We start from the raw sequence: 22,976 nt of genomic DNA on the forward strand, positions 1-22,976 counted from the left end.
CGAGACCGGCCCAGAGCCGCAGCGGTTAAAAAAAACCGGTGGCGCTAAAGGTGTCCGGGGCCGGTGGAAGGGGTCAGGTCTGCCCCTCCCCGGGGCGGGGCGATGGTCGCGCATGCGCACGCCGTGACCTTCCTCACGTGTGTGCTGGCGGCGGCGCGGTCACTCGGTGCGGGCGGCGCGGGAGCATCATGGTGAGTGCTGGGGCTGCTGCCGCGCCATCTCCGCATCGCTCCTGCGGCCCCGCTCCCGGGCTCTCCCGCCCAGCGTGTCCGGCGCTGCGGGGACGGACACCCCGAGGGTCTGGCGGCGCCCCTACTCCCCGCGGTTGGGTCGCTCTTGGGGCCCCCGAGCAGGCGCGGCACGGGTGCGCTCGGTCCGTGCCGTGCCCGCGGGCAGCGCTGGGGCGCGGGAGGGACGGGGAAAGGCGGAGGCGGGGGGCTGGCAGAGCCGCAAGGTCACGCAGTCCGTGGGGCAGAAGCGACTGCCCGGCAGGCGCGGGGGCTGCGGGGCAGGACGTGGCCGGAGGTTTGCAGAGGCTGCTTTTGGTGCGCAGACACTCGATCTCAGGGTTCCTCCCCGCCGCAGTAACGGGATCAGCGCCGTGGCAGCGGCGCTGCAGGGCAGGGCCGCGCAGGCCACGGCGGGTCTCTGCAGAGATGGAAAAGACACCTCTGCCACGCTCTGGAGCGCTCTTTCTAAGAGTTTTGTGGAATTTTTTTACAGAGAAGGGGGAGAGTTTGAGTTGCCCTTTTCTTGCAGTGATACTTGTCATAATAATAACGTGAAGAATTAAAACTTAGTGTAAAATATTCATGGTCATTAGTAGGGTAGCTTTTTTTTTCTGGTAAACGTAGAACAGCTCTTAAAAAAGACAGCAGATATTAAGATATTATCTTAACAGGATGAAAACACACACAACTGGCAACCTTTTCCCTTGGTGATCTTCCATCCGTGTGCTGCTGACAGCAGTCGAGCACAGCATCTTCCGTGTGCTGCCTTTTATTCATGCTCTGCCTGTGACTTTGTTTTCTGCCACTTCTCAAGCGTGTGCGGCTATCGATGAGTGCCAGGGAAGGATGCCAGACCCTTCTAGCTCTTTCTCTGAGTGTGGGCTCTGCGTACCTGTCTAGTGGAGCACTATCTCCATGTGACTTGGCACGTTGCCATATCTTTCCTTCTAAATCAAAGCCAGTTCCTTCTGCCTGACCCCTGCGTGTTGGGATGAATGCATGGCCTATGCATTCCTATGGGAATTAGACTGCCAGTTCTGAAATGCAGACAGGTAGAAGTAAGTAGTTGCAATAAAGCCCCAAACTTAAACCAAATGTGAGGGAAAAATCCAACAAGTTAACAAAAACCCCTCACCTTACTTTGCTTAAGCAGAAACAAATACCAAAGCAGTTGAGCTAGAAGGGTGCCTACCTTATTTTCAGGAGCTTGGCCTAAAATGTCTTATTTTTTTCTAAATCTATTTGTAGAAGTTGATATAAGTAGCAGCACTGTGGCTCAGGCTGTGGATTCTCACCTATTATTTTGTGAAAGGGTAATGCTTGAAAGCACTTGAGAAAGACTGACAGTGGGGCAGCTGGCTAGATTTGTGCTTCTTTAATGTAAACCTCTTCACAAATACAAATGCAGCTGTCCCAAGGAGTCCTTAATCTTCATTAGATGTGGCTGTGAACTGAAGAAGTACAGTTCATATAATCAATAATTATGCTCATCAAGCTATAGGAACTAAGGGTTTGTTTTAAAAGCCTAGAGGCATTTCCAGAGAGAGGAGTCTGCTCCATCTGGGTGGTTTATTCCTCAACTGGAGTACATCTTCCTACGGCCCAATTGTCAGGATTGCCCAGCATCTGCCTGTGCCTTCAGGAGTTTCTGATGCAATCGGGGGTGGTATTTGTTTGCTGCTATTAAAAAAGTGCTCAGCAGTTGTTTTACACTATTCATCTCTCTCAAAAGATAAATCAGTATGTGTTGGGATTTTTTCAACTCCTTTTAATTGTAGTTTTTGTTGTAATGGCTCTCTTGTTACAATGCACAATTGCTTCCACAGGCAGGAAAAGCATTTAGGAAATTTCTTCCCCTCTTTGATCGTGTACTGGTTGAGCGATGTGCAGCTGAGACAGTAACCAAAGGAGGAATCATGATACCAGAAAAATCCCAAGGGAAGGTGCTACAAGCAACAGTAGTAGCAGTTGGATCTGGAGGCAGAGGAAAGGTAATTACCCTGAAGTATTCCAATTCGGTAGAACCAGTAATGGTGTGGTGGTATCTGGAATATTGCCATAGGAGTGGTACACTTATAGTGCAAAAGTGGTGACAGCTCACAAAATTGGATGACTGTGATGGCTGAAATTGCAAGTTGAGATTCAGAAAACAGGTAGAAATCTCGAGTTGTCCTGAAATGAATTCCAGCATTCCTTTCATTGTTTGTAAAGTGGAGTGGGGTTTCTTTTGTTTACTGTTTGGGTTTTGTGGGGTTTGTTTGGTGGTGGGGAGTTTTTTGGGGAGGTATTGGTTTTGTTTGTTTATTTTAAATATGTAGACAGTGCTTTGCGTGGTACCATGTTTCATCACTTCTCAGCCAAAACCCTGAAGGACCAACAGACTTCTTTGTTAAAATTATTACGTGCCCAAATGTCTCTGACTCGCAAACATGGTAGAACCCCAGAATGTGGTATTGGCTGTCTTGTGCTGTGCTAAAATACCTTTTTCCATAAGGATTAAGCTTATTGGACTAAGGAAAATCAGCAATCACAAGAAATAAGTGTTGAGAAACTGCTTGTTAATTTTGCACGTTGGAAATAAAAGAAGACAGTTCACAAAAATGGCAGTGCTGGGGGGCTTCCACATTGGAAGGGCTGGTTCCCCACCAGAGCGCTGCTCAGTCAGTAGCAACAATGGCAAACAGGTTAAACTTCAACTTGGGCATGTTGCCTTGGCCTTTCTTTACCATGAGTCCCTCTATATGTCCCAGGCTGGTTTTTGTCAGGATCTGATTTTAAAAGGTTTATATTGTGGAAGGGTGATAATATTTGACTAACGTGTTAATGTTTTATCTGTAGTATAAAAATCTAATTAACCTTTATTAGTTGTTTCTAAGCAAGTGATTTGATGGCAACAGTGATGACTTGATCAAAGTTACAGAAATGGGAAGGTACCTTTTTTAACTGGCACTTGGGGAAATTATCTTTGGCCACAGAATATGGAAATGGACTTTGTCCCTTGATTTTCCAAGGGAGTTTCATGGTTCTTTAAGTGAAGTCCTATTCAGTGTGATAAGCAAAGACCTCACACTTCTATTTACAGTCAAAACTAAATGCAGAGTTGTGATTTACTGAATGTTTCTGGACATGGATGGATTGTTGTAGTTTGGAGGAATTCTGTTACATTTGTTTATATTATGGAAAAGTAAGGATATTTTTTTCTTTTTTCAGAATGGTGAGATTCAGCCAGTGAGTGTGAAAGTTGGTGAAAAGGTTTTGCTCCCAGAATATGGTGGCACTAAGATCGTACTAGAAGATAAGGTAGGTTTCCCAACTTTGTAAGTGCAAGTCAGAATGGTTCCTGAAATGCCAGTGATAAACACTGTGGTTACTTTTGGAATGGTGTTTGCACTGTTCAAGAAAAGAAGCAGCTGGATCCAGCCACCTTCGGGTAGCTGTGCTACTGCTACTTCTGCCTCTGCATTAAAGGAAGCGACCACAGGAACCTCTGAGCTGACCTTTGCTGGCTGGGCAAAATGTTCAGTATGTCGAGCACATATTGGAGGGAATAGAAAAAGGCTTAGAAAATTCCTGGGGGCATCCTTGCTTTTGGCAGGGAAGTCCTGCAGAATTGTTTTCTAGTTCTTGCGCTTCCCACTGCTAGAGATAGTAACTTAATAGCTCTCCAAAGAGTATCTTAGGAACAAAAGGAATTTTTTCAAGACTGGATTTGGATGCCGACTTCTTGGTTAGCTTGCTTTTGATTTTGTACTTAATGACTACAATGATGCTGACTCAGAACAAGACAGTTTCTGCAAAACAAGAAAAATACATGACAGAAGCTAACATTTCTTTTCTTTGCAGGACTACTACTTGTTTAGAGATGGTGACATTCTTGGGAAATATGTGGACTAAACCTGTTGCAGTATCAGTCATCCATTCCACTAAAATGCTGAAATTTTTCTTTCATCATGTAAATAATGTCCTTTATTTTATAATAAACAGGCATTGAGTCTTTGAAATAACTTGTGATCTCACTGTAACGGTGGAACACAAATAAAAATATGTACAGTCAGAAATCAGTTGCTCTTGCTTGAGTTCCATTGAACAGTGAAATTTGGATGACCACCAACCAGCCTTAATTATTCCAAACATCATTTTATACCTTATCTCTGTACTGAGATTGTGAAGGTCTTTACAATAAACTTATAAAACTATTCTGCTTCTGTCTCAGTTTCTGCTGTTGCTCAGTGAAACTGAGTCTCAATTGTGTAATGAGCTCTCTGAAATATTCAATGGTAGTAATATGTTATTTTCCCCAAGCTTGTATGAAATGAGCTTAAAATGGTTACCAGACAGCTGCAATCTTGCTGAGGACTTCTATCCAGCTCCCTTGTGCATTGGGCTCCTGAGACAGCACGGGTTCGTTTAACTTGTCTGAAGACCCTGGGACACTGAAAGGCTGAGGCACACAAACCACCCTGCCACAAACAGCCTGTCCCCCAGCAGCTGGAAGGAGCTTGGTATTAGTCATGTCTGTGCTGGAACGAAATCATCCACTTCCCAGAAGAAGCAGATAAGAATTAACAGTTATTCCCGCTTATTGCTCACAGAATTTTCCCAACAGAAAATAAAAAACCTCCCCCCAACAGTTAATCAGGCAGAAGTGGGGCTGATGCTGGTCTTAAATGAAGTTTCTTTACCACACTATCACAGCCAGATCTTGAGCTTTCCTTGCTTTGACAAAGTATGTTTCCTTCATCCTTAACACATCATTCTTAAATAGCAAGACATTAACTTAGGTAATGCTGAAGCAATTAAATTTGCTATTTTTGGTCACCTTCTCTTGCCTTGAAAAGGCTTCAGGTCCTTGTACATGCAGGAGCACCCAAATCTGCACAGTTCCTGAGGAGGCTTTCAGAGCGGGGGTGCACAGAGGGATCTAGTGCAGCCTAAGAACAGACAGGGCCTTAAAGTGATTTTGGGGTAGTCTTAGTGAAGTCAGTAATGACTTAGAGCTGCTGGAACTTCATTGGTTGCAATTAAACCGCACTTTTTTTCCCATTCCAGTTGTGCTGATAAGAACTCAGCACTGCAGATACATTATAACCCTTATTCCAGAAGTAACAGTAAAGAGCTGTAACAAAATGTTTTTCAGAGCTGCATTTAGCTGCTGCAGTGTGGGACTCAAGCTCTGACACAGTTTAAAACACAATGTATTTTCTGCCAGCAGAAAGTCCCTCCCATCAGCGCAACACAGAGGTGCGCTGGAGCCGCGCTGCCATTGATCACCCAGCCATTCCAGCCGAAGCTGCATTTGCCAGGCTTTGCTGCAATGCCTTTTACTCCCCTCAGCTCTGGGGTGGTTGCTCTTGGCTGGTTACCTCTGCTTGCTCTGGAGCTGAAGACGAACCAGGCCATGCTCCAGGGGTTAATTTTGCACTGAGCTATGGATGGACAGGAAAGACACTGAATTAATAAAAATACACTTTTCAGTATAAAAGGCCTACTTCTTAAAATCTTCCCTACTGCAGTTTTACTTTACTAGTTTCAGCACTGCACTTTCAAGCTGAAACTTAAGATAATCACGCCCCAAGGACCTTGCAAGACAATTGATTGTGCAATGAAACACAAACTCCCTGGGAAGCATTATCTCCCACTGCAGCCAGCTCGCCTTTATCTCCCAGGATAAGGCAGTCTGCTGCAGTCACAAACCAGAGAGGGGAAGGTATTTTAAATATTTACAAACTGCTTACAGTCACTATACCTCATTTCAAGATGCAGTAGGAATTAGCTGCCAACAGAGAAATGTTTAGGCCTAAAATTTCAGCATTTTGTTCCATAATGTCTCTAAAAGACATGACCTGCATAGGATCACTCTGAGCCCTCACCACACAACCTGGCTGCCCCCAGCTCCACCTTCAGCCCATACTTGCAGCCCAGCAGGTTTTCAGCATCTAGATACAACTCATTATTATACAACTCATTTATTAAAGTATTTAGCATGGTTATATCTACTACAGTTCACATCAGTGATTGAAACCAGAAGTCACACTTCATGGGAATAAATAATTTATGGATATGGGGGGAAAATAGCATTCCTAGGCCTAATCAAATGGAGGACACTGACTGGAACATCTGCTGGATTGGCAGGAACATACTATCCTTGCACAAGGCCCTCACTGCAAGCAAGGACAAGGCAACTGCCACGCAGCCAAGGTAATCCATCTGCTGTTCCTGCCTCTCAGGCCATGACTGTGTGCCAAATCCTATATTCCTCGGGTTCTGCAGGGAAGGACAGACTATCAGTCACAAACCCTCTTTCTTTGCTGTGTTCTTCCTGTAAGAAATTGGGTTTCTTTCCACTGTTTCAAACTTTAGTTTTGGTGTAGATGTTGCATATTGCCCCACCTGCTTTTTAGAGGGGATAGAGAGTCCTCAGTGTTTCTTCAGTATGTCTGAATCACAAGGAATCCATCTTTTGCAACTTTCTTTTCTTAACACTTCGGAATAGCTTCCATTATCAGCAGCTGTTTTCAGAAAGCTTTTCTCACCCTGGTTATGTTATCCTGTCACAGGAAGAAAAGGATGGAACATTTATATACCAGTAGAGAAGAAAGGACAGCCAGGTCCCTAACAGCACGTGAATGGTTGGTAAAATTTTGGCCAAATATTCTTATTTTCATTATTGAAACCCATAGGATAATGAGGACCAGCTGAAACTCAAAAGCTAGAATTACTGTTGTTCAGATTTTGTTCAAAATGTAATGAAATCAAAATAATAAGCATCTTCCAGGAATACAGGGTTAATTATCAAGGGACAACACAAGATACCCTTCAGAATTAAAGATTTTAATAAACGAGGCAGATTTCCTTCCTTTTTTCTCTGCAAATGCATGAACCCTCTTCAGACTGAATTAACAGACATATTTTTTTCTGAGAGGTGTTTCTTCACAGTCAGATTTGTTTCCATGTTAAAAGCAAGATGGCCATGAAATGAAAGTCAGGGACAAATGGAAATGTCAAGTCTCCAATTTTTCTCTGCTTTAAAATGAAACCTTGAATATGGTGATAGGAAAAAAAAAAAAAAATTAAAAAAACCAAACCCAAAACCGCAATCTGCTGAATTTTGAAGGACTCAAGCAGCTAGAACTGCGTGTGTTTTGAAACTGACTAATAAGGTAATAGGACATTTCTACTCCTCATTCCAGTACATCAATTTCTCACAGCATTTTAAACCTTTTGATGGTTTCTTACACAAGCTGAGTTTCGCCACACCACCCGAACAGCTGACATCCGTGGGGCAGGAATGCTGGCCAGGAGTAAAAAAGTAACTACTGCAAACCGAACTGAGGTTCCTGGAGCCAGGAATGCCGCGCTCCGCGTTACAGTGTAACGTGAGAGGAGCTGCCTCTCTGGCCATGGGAGCCGCGGGTTCGCTGGGGCGGGCGCTGACCCCATCACCCATTTCTGCTCCCTCGCACATTGCCCGGCTCTCGGCCCAAGCAGAGCCAGGATTCAAAGTGCGCTTCTCTTTCTGATGAGAATGGATAATTAGAGATTTTTCAGTATTTTCTTTCTGATGGGAATGCCTAATTAGAGATTTTTCAATGTTTTCGAGCTAAAAATGTTTCATAAACTGTAACTCTCACTGGGTAGAAGGAAGGGGTTTTTAACGTGTTATTTAAAGCAAAATAATTGAGTGAAGGGGGACACCAGGTAGCACTTTCTCCACTTGACAGGAAACACCACACAACTGTAACCATTTATCCTTGCTTTTGTGAGGGAGCTGTCTCATCTGTACCTGGCTGCTCCATGGTTCTCGCACACAGACAGAAGCAATTCACCCCTCCTTATTCTGCACTCATTTCTACCACGTATTTTCGAGAAACAGAACAGCTTTAAAACAATTTTCTTCTCACTTACCCTACAGACATAGTCACTCTGGTCTTCCAAATGTTTGCTTGCTTGTAAGGCAGACGTATTTGTCAGCCGGCTATGAGGTAACAGTGTATTTTTTCTGTTTTCTTCCCGAATAGAGTCAACACTCGAGTCAGTAAACCTTGAAACCTAAGCTAACTCTGTTTGCCATTAGCATAGCAGTTTGTGCCCTCTGCACGCCGAGCTCACAGGTGTGTCTGTCCTGCCTTTGCAGACCTAGAGAGGCTTCCTGCCTGCTTTAAAATTAATTTTGCTCCAAACAACCGTTGCTGGGGTGGGTTTTTTACTCATAATTTTTAGAGCTAACAACTATAAATCTTGAATATAAAACTCTGAATATTTTTTAAATCTGCACCCTTATGATTTGTATTGCGCAGAACACCAGGGACTCGGTTGTACAGAGACGAGCGAGGACTAACCTCGCACAGCCAGGGGCTGGCGGGGGAATGCTGATGAAACAGGGTGAAATGCGAAGGGTGGATTTCCACAAGGACCACTCAGCCCTTCAATCTCCGTGCGAGGCTTCGCCTCACGAGCCGGGTCACCCGCCGCGACACTGAGCGGCCGCCCCAAAACTCCTGTCTCTGTGTGTGTGTGTGTGTGTGTGTGGGGATGGGTGCTGTCCCTCAGGAATACAAAGCTCTGCTCTGGCATCGCCCACGGCCTCCAGCGCCGCGCGGAGGACGGCTGTCGGCGCTGCCCCGCGGCCGGGCGGAGGCAGGCGGGAAAGGGCCGGGAGTGGGAGCTGGAATGGGAGCGGGGAGGCCTCGCCCCCTCCTCCCCTCACGGTCGCCCCGCGCGCCGCCTCCCGCCCTCTCTCGCGAGAAGCTCTTCCCGCCCCCGCCGCGCGCGGCGGCTGTTCTGGCCGCGCCGCCCCTCCCTCCGCGGGCCCGCTCCCGCCCCGCCCCGCGGCTGTTCCCGCCCCGCCCCGCCCCGCGCGGCCCCGCGGCACATCCGGGCCCCGCGGTCGCTATGGTCATGGCGGAGGGCACGGCCGTGCTCCGGCGGAACCGCCCGGGCACCAAGGCCCAGGTGAGTCGCTGCAGCCGCCGCCTCTCCCGCCGTGGCCGCCGGGCGGACGGGCACGGGCAGCGCCGCCGCCGGGGCCCAGCGGCCGGCGGGGCGGTGCCGAGGGCCGCGGCGGGCCTACCGGGGCAGGGGCGGCGGCGGCGGCCCCGGCCCCGCTGCGGGGATCGCTTTGTTGCCGCGGCCGGGCGCGGGGCAGCGGGCGAGACCTGGGCACCGCCGGGGAGCGGGCTGGGGACGGCGGCTCCTTCCCCGCCGGCTCGGCGGAAAGGCCCCGCGGCGGGGGGAGCGCCGAGCGCCGCCCGGCTTCAGGCTGCGGTCTGGGAGCGGAGATGAGTCGGGCCCGGCTGGCCGAGGGAGGAGCCGCGTCCCGCAGCGCCGGGGAACACCTGTGACAGCCGCGGGCAGGGCGGCTCCCCGGTGCTGTCAGGCACTGCTGTTGTTCGTGCTGCGGGAATACCGAGAGCACGCTCCGGGAGCGGGCCTGTAACTCTGCGCAGGGCTCCGGGTGGGAGCTCGGCACCGTCAGAGCGACCGCACCTGGCTGCCCATCCCAGAGGGAAGTCATCCTTCCCTTACGTAACTGCGCACAGGGAAATGCTGCTGTCACTTCGCTTCTCTTAATCAAAATTGAATTAATTTGTTTCTGGGGTTTCACGGTCTGTTGGAAAAGGTACACCTCAAAGATGAAAACTGCATTTTTTAGATTATATCAGAAAGGTGATCTGTCAGACCTTTTTGTGAGACTTTCCCTTCTGCTTTTATGAGGAGAAAACATGGTGGGAAAGGAGCAGTGTATGACATGTCTCCTCCTGTTCTTTGTCATAGCATAGAGACAAAATTATTACACAGTCGTGTAAATCAGGTCTATTGCATGTTTCATCAATGAAGGAGACCGAGTATTGTGTGCCTTTGATTTGGGGTGTTCTGAAAAACAGCTGGACATAGACCTAGATTTGCTCAGATATTATGAAGTTCATGTAGATTGAACAGTTTTGTACATAGTGATAATTTCTCTCCATAGACATGATTTTTCTTTGTGTGTGGCTGTATTTAATCTTTTATTTTGGATTACATTGTATAGCTATTCAGCTTTCAAGTACAATTAGGTAATGATATTTCAGCCGTGGATATGCACTTGGGGTATTTTTTCCAGAGCTGACTTACTCTCTGAGGAACAGATTGCTGAGCTTTGCAGTTGGGACATTTTCATTGAGTCATTGCACCTACTGGGATGACTACAGCAAGTTGATGTGCAGCATCTCTGCATGATATGAGGGAGTAGCAGCAAATTCTAGATGTGAAAAATGTACGGTAATAAAATGCCTATGGTTGGGATGATCGTGGGTGCAGCACATCATGTGGATTGCTGCAGAACACAGGTGCAGCTGGATCTGAGGTGAAACTTCAGGAAGGCTTTATCATTAACAAAGCTGATAAGCATCCAGGTAAATTAATGAAGGCATACTGACCTTACCAAGGGTAAGGTGGGAATGTGGTATTAGGTTAGGCCAGCACAGCATTGTGTGATCTCAGCTCAGAGATGGTTTTCTTGCTGTGTCACCACTGGGAGGTTTAGTTTCATAACCAGTGTGTGCTGCTGCTCTCTACAGACCTCTTCTTCCCCACTGCTACCTGGTCTAACACCTGCAGTGAGTGCTGTGTGCTGTGTTTAATGTAAAAAATAGATTACAGTGTTACAGCAGGGTGTGGGGCAGCGGCGGTGTTCACCTGCTGAGTCACGCAGAGCTTTTCATTTCAAGGTATGCTGCTGTTGGAGTGCTGGGAGCATAAATCCCATCTCATCCTCTTCCTGCCAGGACTGTGCTGCTTCTGTTCACATGCAGCTTCCTGGAATTGTATAAACTCCATCTATTTTCCTGCATGCTCAGTCTATTGTAGGCTGTGTGCCTTTCTTTCTCCCCCTCTGGTTTTGTTACATTGCTTTAAACTCTCTTTTTTTCAAAACAGGATTTCTACAACTGGCCTGATGAATCCTTTGAAGAAATGGATAGTACATTAGCTGTCCAGCAGGTATTCCTACTTACATGAAATGTTGTTAATGAGTGCAGTTTCCCAGGTTTTGTGTTCTGTTATATAAAATGGAACAGTGTGTGATATTTATCTGCTTAGGGTGTTGCTGCACAGAAGTGAATTTCTTAAGCACCTATGTATAGTTACAAATTAATGGTTAATTTTGTTTGCAGGAATAACTTCCATTCCCATGTCTGATTTAAACAAATCAGATTTAAGAAAGTAAAAGTGGGGGTTTCTCCATTCTTTTGCCTTCTTAATTAAAGAAAGGCATTTTTTAGATCTGGTGTTTTTAATACCAGTTTCTGTACCCTGCTCATCTGCTTTTGAATATTTTAGTCTGTCAATCATTTAAGTAAAAGCTAAACCCTTTTCAGGATGTAATGTCCTAAATATACCATCTTACTGTAATTACAACAAGATCTAGTTTTATTTCTACTCCCCCCCCAGTATATTCAACAAAACATAAGGGCAGACTGTTCCAACATTGATAAGATCCTTGAACCTCCCGAAGGCCAGGATGAAGGTGTATGGAAGTATGAACATTTAAGGTAAAAATCCATCTTTTGTTAACATTCTGTCTTGGTTCTAAGTTTTGTTCATTGATGCTACTAGTGAATTTATTTGAATGTGACACATCAAAACTAACTTAAATGAAACTTGATTTTTCCACTGTTAAATATTGGTATTATTTTTTGAATTTCCTGTTTTTTCTAAAGATTTAGAATGTGCTGTGATCTTAAAAGTTTTTTTTGAAGAAAATATTTGTACCTCACTTCTTGAATATGAAGATATAGTAATGAATTTCCATAGCACTTTCTCACAGTATTGTCAGTTCTTCATCTTCACTAATGGGTAATGTGATTTCCAGATGCTCCCAGTGCTTTTTCTGAAACTTGCAGGCAAATAGGCAGGAACAGCAAGAGTACCTGTATCTTAGAGTTCTTTTTCTGCTTGTAAGGAAACAAACCTTTTTGTCCACCTCTGTGTGTTTTTTTTAAATTGAAGTATGTTCAGCCATGGAAGGTTGTGCCTTCAGGTATTTTTCTGTTGTAGTGGAGTTTTTTATACATATGTAATAATGCTTTTGTCCTGATTTTAGTTTTTTTTATTTTTCTTATAAGCATCTCTTCTCAATTCATTGAGTATATACCCTGGAATAAGAACAGTTCTAAGCTCCTCCTAGATTCAGACACCTTTGTTTTTTGCCTCACATTTTCTCTCCTTTGGTCTGCAATAGTTCCAACAGACAACGGGGAATCCTCAAGAAAGGAAAAAGTATCTACATGCAGTTGCAAAGTCGTATTTTAAGAATCCCCCATCCTTTCAGATACCCCCCAAAATTTTTTAGATTCGTACAAGTGACTTGTCACTTGTGAGTTTTGCAAAACTTATTCAGATTTTCTTGTAGGATGGAGGGCTGAGTTCTGTAAAGTTCAAGAATTCACTTTCAGATACTTTCCAGTGAAAGCAGTATTCCAGAGGTGCCACTCTGTTACTGACCTGAGATGGGACTTTAGCCCCTTAATTGATTGCAAGTACATCTTAGAAGGATGGAACAATCCAACTATATGAGTTTAACACACTCGTAAATTAATTTTCTTGAAGTGTTCTTTTAATTTTTGAATATTTATTTGTGAAATAGCCCCTTTTTTCATAACAAAGTTGGTATCTTAAACACTTCCATTAGACAATGTTAAACAGCCTCTGCTGTCAGTGAAGAATTAAAATATAGTTGTTTAGCTGAGTAAAAAAAAAACCATCTGCTAGTTTGAAGATCAGGATGTTTAACCTGTTTTTTATGAGATACATGCAGTAAGGAAACAAATAGCTGATTTTGATGCTGCTGTATTCAATTTCTTTTAGACAATTCTGCCTTGAGCTCAATGGACTAGCTGTCAAGCTTCAGGTAATTCTTTTCTTGAGACTTTTTGTTAGGGAGGAGACTTTATTTTACTTAAAATGCAGAGCTTTCTTCTAAATATATACACACAGGGCTAAGCAGTGGTTGGAGGTTTTGTAAGATTTTAAGGGCTTATAGCAAATAACTCTTTTGGGGGGTGGGCAGGGCAAGGAAGTTACTTGAAAAGATCAGCTCCTTTTTGCTGATTTCTTTTCTTAATTGAACAATTGTTTTAACAGAGTGAATGTCACCCTGACACATGTACTCAGATGACAGCAACTGAACAGTGGATTTTTCTTTGTGCAGCTCATAAAACTCCCAAAGAGGTATGGATGTATTTTGGAAAACTGACTCCAGTGATGCAGGAATTTTCTTTCACAGTTCATATGTTCATGGGGAGCCTGTTAGAGGTGGCTTCTGGTCAAACTGAGATTTTATGTGTGTTAAGAATATCACTTGAGCTATTCTTCTTGGCAGTTCTGAAGTGTTGTTACACACTTACAGTGTGATTTTAGTTTTCTTTACCAAAGCAAAAAGCCCTGATAGATTTAGGTGCAGGTTTGGTTTCAGAGCCTGTAAAAGAGCAAGTCTGCCAACTTGACTGTGTGGGAAACCAAATGAGCTGTGAGGTAACAATCATCTTTCCTTTCAGTGTACTCATAGCATGTATTTTTATTATACAGCTTTGCTCAAGGACAGGGGTAAAATTCACTACTCACATGCATAATGGCATTGCCATAGTAACTTTTTTTCTTGAAATAATTTACATGGGTTGTAAAGCAGAGAAAAGAAATTACTCACTTAAGGAGGAAATGTAGTTATAGCTTTAGACAAGCTATGTGATTCCTGGGAATAAAAATGACCAGTGAAGTTCAAAGGATCAGGAAATAGAATAAAATGTTTCTTTTTAAACATGTTCTGACGTCATGCATGTGCTCACTATCTGTTTCTGTAGTGTCCTGCTATAGACTACACCAGGCACACACTTGATGGAGCTGCATGTCTTCTGAATAGCAATAAATATTTCCCCAGCAGGTAAAAACATTTTTTCTTGGGAGGGGGGAGACGAGGGAGGAGGTTGGAACTTAAGATAATGACAAAGCTCAGGGAGAGGTGAAATACATTTTTCATGGACTACTATTAGAACTTTGAAAAATCCTGCAGCTCTTAAGAGTTGGGAGGCCTATTGCCACTTCTAAGCTAAGGAAGAATTCTGGCTTATTCAAATAGTTTGCCATTTATTGGAGCAAAGGGATGCTTTTTAGGTAAAAACTATTTTAGTGATATCTGTTAGTGGTACGAGGCTTCCATTGGAGTAGTACTCACCTAAACAAGAGGATGGCCTTTGGCCAGATACTGCACCTCAAAGGCCTTCAACAGGACAGCACCAAAACCCTTCAGAAAACACCACCAACCTACTGTGGGACATGGCAATCATACAAGACAGAGACAGGCTACTGAATGGGCAGGTCACCTCAGAGAAAGCTCCCTGCTGTGCTGCTCTAGGAATTCAGTACAGACAAGGAGGTACAACAGCAAGTATCTAGAAACCAGAAATCCAGCCTTTACTAGAATAATTGATGATGATTAATTACAGTCAGAACTTCTTGTAGTCAAGAATACAATTTATAGATGTGGAGCTTGCATCAACAAGTCTTAATTTCGTATGCAATTATACAGAACAGTTTTAACAATCAAAATTGATGTCAACACGTGTCTCAGTAGTCATTTCATTAGAGCAGTTGTGTAACCTTTCTCCTGCTGCTTTACAGGGTTAGCATAAAGGAATCCTCTGTAGCCAAATTAGGATCAGTGTGCCGAAGGATTTACAGAATATTTTCACACGCTTATTTTCACCACCGGCAGATATTTGATGAATATGAAGTAAGTAGTTTGAAATTGCATCTTGAAAGCTGGGCATTTACTGAAGTTAGAGCTGTGATGGAGTTGTATAAAATATTTTAGTCCTACTAGAAGATCTATATTCAAGTGAATGATTGATTATAGTAAATTCCAGATTTACAAGAACTGAAAAGCAGTTATACTTACCTCTACACATAAAAAATCATTTATGTGATTAGTGTACTCAGTTATGGTTTCCCTTCATTTAGATAAAATGCCAGAATTTGAGGGTTTTTTTACAGGCAACTCAAATTCATCTTGTATTTAAGAATCCTGAATGTATTCAAGCACTGAGTGCAGTTAGTACTGTTTATATATATATATATGTATTTCCTGTTTGTATACATTGCACAACAGCTAAGGATTTGGAATTGTGTAACTGTAAGGGATCAGAGTAATTGAGGACAACTTGTGCACCAACGGTAACTTTTTTTAATGAGAAGATAGAAAGGAGACAAGGGGTACATATATAAAAGGAAACCTTTGCTAAATCCCACTTAAGGTTTCTGGAACAGCTGTCAAATGATTGTGCCCTGTTGTGTTGGAGATAGTGCAGGTAGGAGGAGATTCAGAACCATACTTGGAAATATTGAAATATATTCTTGTCTAAGTACTGTTAAATTGAGCTGTGACTGAAGCCTTAATTTCAGTAGGTTTCTTAGTATTTGTAGTAACTATAAGCAACCAGTAAAGATATAAAAGAAGTAATATAAATTTATTATTTAAGCGTGACTAAGACGTGCATATCTTCTGAAACAATTATATAGCAGCATATTCCTCATAATGGTTTAAAATAATCCTTCTGTCCATACTGTTTTTTCCCCTTTTTTCACCTCCAGAATGAAACTTTCTTGTGTCACCGGTTCACTAAGTTTGTGATGAAGTATAATCTGATGTCCAAGGATAACCTGATTGTACCAATTTTGGAAGAAGAAGTGCAAAATTCAGTGTCAGGGGAGAGTGAGGCATAATGGGAAGAGCAGTACAGAATTCTGTACTGAATATAAACAAAACATTAATTATGTACTGTATATATCACTTTAGACACTTCAATCACGTATCCTCATAGCTTTGTTTAGTATACTTTTTGTATGCTGTGTGCATTGCCTTTTAATATGGGAAATACTTCTAAGTTATTCATGAGCTGTATATTCATCAATGTGGCACTCATGGTTTTTAAATAAAAGTAGTAGTATCTGTTTATAATGCCTGTTAATAAAAGAATTTACAGTTCTCTAAAAATGCTGCTAAACAATCATTGAATCACAATCCTGAAGATGTGTCTGATTGGGTGGGGAAAAAGTGAGATTACGATTTCACAGCAAGCCATTTTGTAATGCAATAGCTATATTAAGTCTTAGTTTAAAGATTATCACCTTAAATATATAATTCTGCAGGAAGCTTCTTGCAATGTAGCTTATTCCTAATTTACCTTTTATTTTTTTAAAATGGCTTTGAAGATTTACTTCTGGATGTGCATATCGCTGTATGTGTATATCCAAATACTAACAGGATCTGTAGTATTAACCAAAAGGACAATTTCACTATGGTATTGAACATAGATATTCTTGCTATCTAATACACTTTCTGGACTTTTTTTTTTTGAGTGGAGAGCAGTGGTGGTTTGTGTACAGCAGGGGACAGGTGCTGTCCTGTTAAGGCAGACTTCTGCTGGTTCTCCAGTCCCCAGTCTCCACAACCTTGTGCATATTAATGGCAACTGCTTACAGATTATACCTCAGCTGTTCATGTTACACTACATAACACACTGGCACAGTCTCTGCTTGTATTCCTAGTCAAAACATGCTAAGTACCTGAAATATCAAACATGATTCTTTGCAAGAGTTAATTGTTTTCAACGTACATTTGTTTCTCTTCATTTACGTTAACCATATTGACAAAGATTTGGATTCATGCTTCTGGTTCCCTATCAGGTGTCTATTTCAAGTTGTGTTTGCAGATTTGCAATAACTGAATTTCCATGAGTGCTGCTTAATTGTGTTTTGTCTAGAAGGATAGAATTAAATGTTTTAGAGATGCATATAAGAGAAATATTGCTAAGTGTACATGAATGCAGGGTCTAAAAGCAGTAGCTGTGTTCTTGAATGAATTTTGCTTTGCTGTTTAAGAAGTTAGCTTGTTTCTCTGAGGTTGACACGCACCCTCTTAATTTCTTTCAGCAGGTCAGAATGAGCTAGCTCAGCTAGTTGCAGTAATTTACACTTTGTTTTCTACATTGTATTTACTTGGAAAGAAGGGAGTCCACATATTTTTACTAGCTGTTTTTTTCATAATATACTGAACATGCCTTAAATTCTGTTTTTCTTTATATGAATCAAGCACACCTCAAGCAATTGTTATCACCTGGATGTAAAGGGAATATAAACAATGAGAAAATTGAGAGACTAAGCTTAAGTACTTCAACAGCTGTGTTCTTCAGCAGCTTCTTGTCTCATGTTTATCATTGTATTTAACTGTCAGCAGGGTAATTGCATGAGATGTTGTCAGAGTGAAGTAGCTTTAGTTACTGTCTATACATTTAGCTGTAACTTGCCTTGTATAGACCAGGTTACCTGACTTTGATAGATACCTTGGAGTTAGTACTGCAGGTAGGAGGATGTTTACTGGAGGTAGTAAAATGTATTTAGCTTATTGCTGTCTGCTCTAGGACCATCCATGGTGTGGCTCCTTTGTACAGTCACTCTGCATGTGTATATTAGCCGTGGTGACTGGGACAGGCAAAAACATGGGACTGGTGTTGCTACTTACATTTCCTCTACAAAATTGAAGAAAATGATGTGGTGCTCAGGACTGCATTAAAATTTTAAACCTCTTCCTCTTATGCTTTAAGAGTTTAACTTCAAAACAGAACTTGGAAGTTTGAATCCTGTTTATTCTCATTCAGATTTGCACTGTAAAGTTGACTTGCTATACTAAACTGATTTTATATAAGGCCTAAGTGAGACACTGCTTGTATTTTCCCTTGCTATTGTTTACATGAGTACTGTGTACACACATGTGCCTGGATGGTACCATAAAACTTCAATTAGCCTAAGCAAACCATTGATCTGTCTAATAAACATTAACAGGTTTAATTTAGACTTTACATCATAGGGAAACTGAGACTGTCTATGAATTATATTGTAAAAAAAGGATAAAATTAAACTGTTTCTTTATCCATACCACTATATTTTGAGAAGTTATTCTCTTTATTCATGTTGTCCGAGAACACAGCAAGTGTTTCCAGCAGGCCCTTGGGTGCTCCCCATCTCTGCTACACGGTGTGCTCAAATAGTCTTTCTTCTTTCCAAAGTAGAGAAATAAAATGCTCATTAGGAACTTGCAAGTCAGACCTCAAATTTGTACACCCCTCCAATGAGAACATGATGGTTCCACAGTTAAAATATGGGAGGTCTACAGAGCCCCTCTAGATACAGAATAAGCACTTTTATGACTGCGTGTCACAGACACAAAGGCTGTAAGCGAAGACTCACTGTCAAATTATTTCTTCCTTCATCATGTGGTTTTTTCCTCACCTTTGGCCTAGCACATTTTCCAGAACATCTGCCATAGTTTTAATCCACAGGGAACTGTCATGACAGCAATCTCTATTTTTTGCATTCAAAAGATGAATATACTAAGAACAGGGAAAATCTAATGAGCTTTTACTAGACAGCATTAACTCTATCAGGCTCTGCTGTTCAGACAAGACTGCAAAAAGGTAATTTTAACTTGAGGCAAGGTATACATGAATCTAACCCAGTTAATGTCAGTGTGAGACAAACATCATAAACTGGTAACTGATTTGGCAAGTACTTGTAATGGTGAAAACCTATATGAAATATAGAAAAGATCTGAACCTATACAAAAAAAAATATTTTACAGACCAGAAACAAGTGAAGCAGCCATTTATTGCAGTTGACCAAGTATGTAAATAAACTGTCCTGACAGTTAATAAGCAAAGTACAAAATTTAACTGTGGACAGCTTTTTCCTGTTTGTAAACACTGGAAAACTAGTTCCTCTCCAAACAATTTAAGCATCAGAAATTATAAACAGTCTTTTGCAGAGTTTCATGAACACTATTGGCTACCTTCTGTTCTAATAGTTGCAGAGCATTTCTGTTATCACAATCAGCAGAGGGGTTTCCCTACTACATTTCAAATACAAGGCTCCTGGCTGAAGTCTTGTTGCTGACTACAGAAAATGTACTTAGTATTTTTTTCAGAGAATTCTTCTGATTTACAAAGCTGCTTTACTTAACGGACAGTGCTGGTCACCACCCCAGTAAAGGCAAACCTTAATGCTCTGGTTTGTGCCAGACAGGTGATGAGGATCTGAAATCAAATCTATACCCAGATTTCACCTTCCCTTTTTCACTCATCCAAGTGAGATAGAGTTGTCTTTCAGAATTTTTTACTACAAGGAACAAACCAGAAGATTTTCCATAATTTGTTTTAAAAGCATTTTTAATTTTTTCAGTTTCAGCATCCAAGCCTTAAGAGGATGAGTGGTCAAGTGCATGAAGATAATTCTTGCACTGTCTTCACACAGGCTGAGCAAGCAACTTGTCCTGACTACCAAAAACAAACAATTCAGATGAATATTTCTACAGCACAGGTTGATACTATGAGACAAATGACATTAAAAAAACCCAACTATCATGAACAATCCAGGAATTGCTGAGTGGGTTCAGAGGAAACAATTTAGTATAGTTATGCTGCATTAAAAAGACAGAAAGAAATTCAGAGGTTTGCAGCATTGTCAATATCTGTAAGATTCACGAGCAAGGACTAAAGCACAGTTAAAACTGAGGGCTACTGAAAAAGAATATGGCTTTATTTTATTAAAAAAGAAAAGGCTTTCTTGCTAAAAGTGCTGATTTTCTAATGTACCTGTGGACATCCAGGTCATACTCAATTTCCACCTTAGTTCCAAAACACAGTCTCTCTTATGTACATCCCACTAATTGCAAGTAGAATATTTCTCTTAGAAACATACTATTTTATGTGAATTTTCTGACTTTCAACAGGTGATATGGGAAGATCTCAGTTAAAAGTTAAGTAATTTTTATCCAATGAATGCATTCTAGAAAGAGTAACTACATTAAATTTACCACTTTATACCTTGTAACTTACTTAAATACCTATAGCTCAGTTTTGGTTTAGGGTTCACTAATGTTAATATCTTCAGCAAGGATCTTGCTTTATAAAAGGTTATTTCTTTGATATATTTTAAAAGCTCTAACTTGAAATATTCAGAACTGGAGTTTGGACCAAAAAATTGGACCAATTTTTGCCCATTTTGGAGATTTCACTTGTATGGAGAATGACCAATGATTAAAATTACACAAGTTTTGGATAAGTAATAAAAAGATACTTCTGGAAGTAGAGCAACGTATTCCAGGTTCACAAGACCAGCTGTTACTCATTTTTAATATGCTAGAGTTACCTAGCTTTCTGCCAGGGATGGCTGCAATTTGCATTTTCATATTTCTTCCCCATCTGTGTCCCATGGAGGAGACTCCTGCTGTGACCACGACCAGTGCTCCCCGAGAAGTGCCACAGGAGAAAGCAGCACTTGGGGCAGGCTCTGCAGGGACAGCCAGCCCAGCACTTGCGCCCCTACAGCAGGGGGCATCATCCTCCCTTCAGTGCCCCAGGCAGGGAATGAACACAAGGCTCATGCCCCACATCCCTGACCTCCAGATGCTGGTGGGAAAGGTGGGGAAAGAGCCTTTGCCAGAAGGGGTTTCTCACTGTACCTCCTATTTGAGGTGCCCCCATCACTCCCCATAGCATCCAGTGGAAAAAAGAAGTTGAAGCTAACCTCCAGAGCTAGAGACGTTTCTGGAAGCAAACTCCCAACTCATTACAGTTAAGAGTTGCTCTTCCAAAGAAAAAAATAAGCAAGCCAGCCAGTAATAATTTCACAAATAAATCAGGAAGCAGCTCCAAAGCAATATTGTTTTAAGCTCCCGCAATGCTAATCATGTCAGTAGAATGGGTTTTCCCCCTACCCTATACAATTAAACTATTTTTCTGCATGAATTAGTTTTGCTTACTGAAATAAGCATTTACTGCTCATGTTCTTTCTGCACAGCTCTGAGACTGCAGTTGAACCTCCAGTACTATCCTGGCCACCTCCTGGGGTGCTTATTTGGAGTTAATTGTTGGTGTTCCTATCACTGCATTAATCTTACCACTGCATTTAGTGCCAGCATCTACCACTGTGGAGTAGGCAGAATCCCACAGCAGCTGGTGGGACGCCATCCATGGGGAACAGGGTGTTGCAGGTAAATCATTCATGACATCTATGTTTGCAGCACAACACACAAAAACAGGTGCCAAAATCCCTGGGTGATGTGGGTGCTGTACTGAGAGTGGAGTTATAAATATATTTGTTCAGTTCTGTTCTGACTTATTTTGACCAAATTATTTTGCACTAGCTTAAACATGATGAGCATTTATAAATTTTTTTTCTTCTAAAACTATGTGAAAAATGCCTATTTTAGTTATAATCACATTTACCTTCTGGAGATGTATTTTTATTCAGTTTCTCCTAGGTAAAATACACTTCCCAGACAGCAGCATAATAGCACTCCACAGCACCCTACTAGCCTTAATTAACATCCCTTAACACAAGCAGCTCCTCCCTACAGTAAGGATGGAAGCACAGCAACTTGATCCTTTCCTCTGAACATCAAGTCTGGTATTGGATGCAGCTCAATACACTTTATCCAGTGTGATACATTTAGCTGAGACATTTTTATATATACACCCATCTAATACTGCCTATGAAGTTTAGCCTACATCCTCTTCCTATGCATTAGCAGCATCACTGTGCACATTGCCCTGAATGTGTCCTAGGGAGCTTCTCAAACTACTTGTTTACAGACTGCAAGTTATCTTTCAGGGAATGAGCAGTTCTTAATTTCCACTCACAAGTATATTATGAACACATCACTATAATACAAGCTATAAGCTCCTGGCTTACATGTACAAGGAACCCTGTGAAAACTGCATAATTGAAGTTGTATTCCAGGAGCAAGCTACCTACCTACAGCCTCCTGAGTTTTTCTGTCCATACCAAGTCTGAATGTAGCTTAAATTATTAACACTCTAGTCTAAGACTCGACATTTCTCTAGGCTTTTGAACTTACGCAAGGCAAATAAAGTGAAAATTGTATTAAAACTCAACAACAGCCAGACAGTTCATTTTTTCAGTATTAACAACATCCTTAAAAAGCCTCAAACAACAAAACAACCAAACCAACCCCAAAACATTGCTCCAGCTTGTGGAAAATTCTAAACATCCTCATTCCTTTCACACAATTCAAACTGTCACTGTTTTGCAGCTTTTGCTTCCTTGCTTGTCAAAAGCATTAACAACTTAGCAGAGCACCCAAGTTATACTATTAAAGACAGAAAAATTATTTTGCAGTAGTATTATTACTACAGTAGGGTTAACACAATAAGGAAAATGACAAAAATACAAAAGGAGTTTGGAAAGTCATAGGATTATACCAATGTGTTCAAAGTAGTGTAATTTTTAAAAAAATCCATTTGTGTAATTTATGTACATGTCCATTTGAAGCAGTTACTTACTTATCACATACACGTGACCTGAGTGACTCCATCTTCCTGGTCAAATTGTCCATCATCCAGTTCCCTTAATACTCCATCACTGCTACTGAATCCTGGAAAGCCTCCATAATGGGAGGATCCCTCCTTGATCCAATATTGTTTAGAAGGAGATAGGTGAAACTCATCAGATGGTTGTCCAGTTTCTACAGGGCAAGAAGTAGCTGTATCTGATCCAACACTTCTGCTGGACACTCTGCCTTTTTCTTCCCCAGTCACTTGTCTTAAGGATTTCCTCTGAAAAACAAGAGGATATTGAAATGATAGCTTACTTAAGGGAAAACCAATCCAGCCAAACACTTTGCAATGAATCATGGAT

At 41.9% G+C, this 22,976-nt stretch overlaps 2 protein-coding genes and 1 long non-coding RNA gene across 5 annotated transcripts in view; 1 reads left to right on the forward strand and 2 right to left on the reverse strand.

The window, feature by feature from the left end:
• Positions 1-109: 109 nt before the first annotated feature.
• Positions 110-18,203, forward strand: LOC130255373 (MOB-like protein phocein). 2 transcript variants are annotated; one of them, XM_056495958.1, is made up of 8 exons: positions 9,015-9,182; positions 11,148-11,210; positions 11,661-11,761; positions 13,077-13,119; positions 13,353-13,439; positions 14,069-14,148; positions 14,886-14,997; positions 15,855-18,203. In XM_056495958.1, the coding sequence occupies exons 1-8, from the start codon at positions 9,123-9,125 to the stop codon at positions 15,984-15,986; spliced, it is 678 nt and encodes a 225-aa protein (XP_056351933.1). In that variant the 5' UTR covers positions 9,015-9,122; the 3' UTR covers positions 15,987-18,203. The 2 variants fall into 2 exon arrangements, with proteins under 2 accessions (XP_056351934.1, XP_056351933.1); XM_056495959.1 differs by lacking the exons at positions 9,015-9,182; positions 11,148-11,210; positions 11,661-11,761; ... (3 more) ...; positions 14,886-14,997; positions 15,855-18,203 and adding exons at positions 110-191; positions 2,057-2,221; positions 3,441-3,530; positions 4,074-4,426.
• On the reverse strand, positions 4,177-8,952 carry LOC130255375 (uncharacterized). The gene is made up of 3 exons (XR_008840929.1): positions 8,136-8,952; positions 6,621-6,778; positions 4,177-5,656 (listed from the first exon to the last, which is right to left on the reverse strand). It is a non-coding gene; the product is annotated as an uncharacterized LOC130255375 (long non-coding RNA).
• A 704-nt stretch (positions 18,204-18,907) lies between the features above and the next one.
• The window catches only part of RFTN2 (raftlin family member 2), a 31,004-nt gene continuing 26,935 nt past the window's right edge, over positions 18,908-22,976 (reverse strand). For both annotated transcript variants that reach the window (XM_056495954.1, XM_056495953.1), the window contains exon 10: positions 18,908-22,894. In XM_056495954.1, coding sequence (XP_056351929.1) covers positions 22,625-22,894 — 270 coding nt within the window. In that variant the 3' untranslated portion in view covers positions 18,908-22,624. The remainder of the gene's footprint in view (positions 22,895-22,976) is intronic.

The sequence above is a fragment of the Oenanthe melanoleuca genome, chromosome 7 (assembly GCF_029582105.1).
Source record: "Oenanthe melanoleuca isolate GR-GAL-2019-014 chromosome 7, OMel1.0, whole genome shotgun sequence".
In the NCBI taxonomy this organism is placed as follows: domain Eukaryota; kingdom Metazoa; phylum Chordata; class Aves; order Passeriformes; family Muscicapidae; genus Oenanthe; species Oenanthe melanoleuca.

Bases quoted from the DNA above. Each gene is read 5' to 3' on its own strand.
- LOC130255373 (XM_056495958.1), top strand. From the start codon at position 9,123: ATGGTCATGGCGGAGGGCACGGCCGTGCTCCGGCGGAACCGCCCGGGC. The intron at 13,120-13,352 runs GTAATTCTTTTC...TTGTTTTAACAG, and splicing joins GACTAGCTGTCAAGCTTCAG to AGTGAATGTCACCCTGACAC. The intron at 14,149-14,885 runs GTAAAAACATTT...GCTGCTTTACAG, and splicing joins AATAAATATTTCCCCAGCAG to GGTTAGCATAAAGGAATCCT.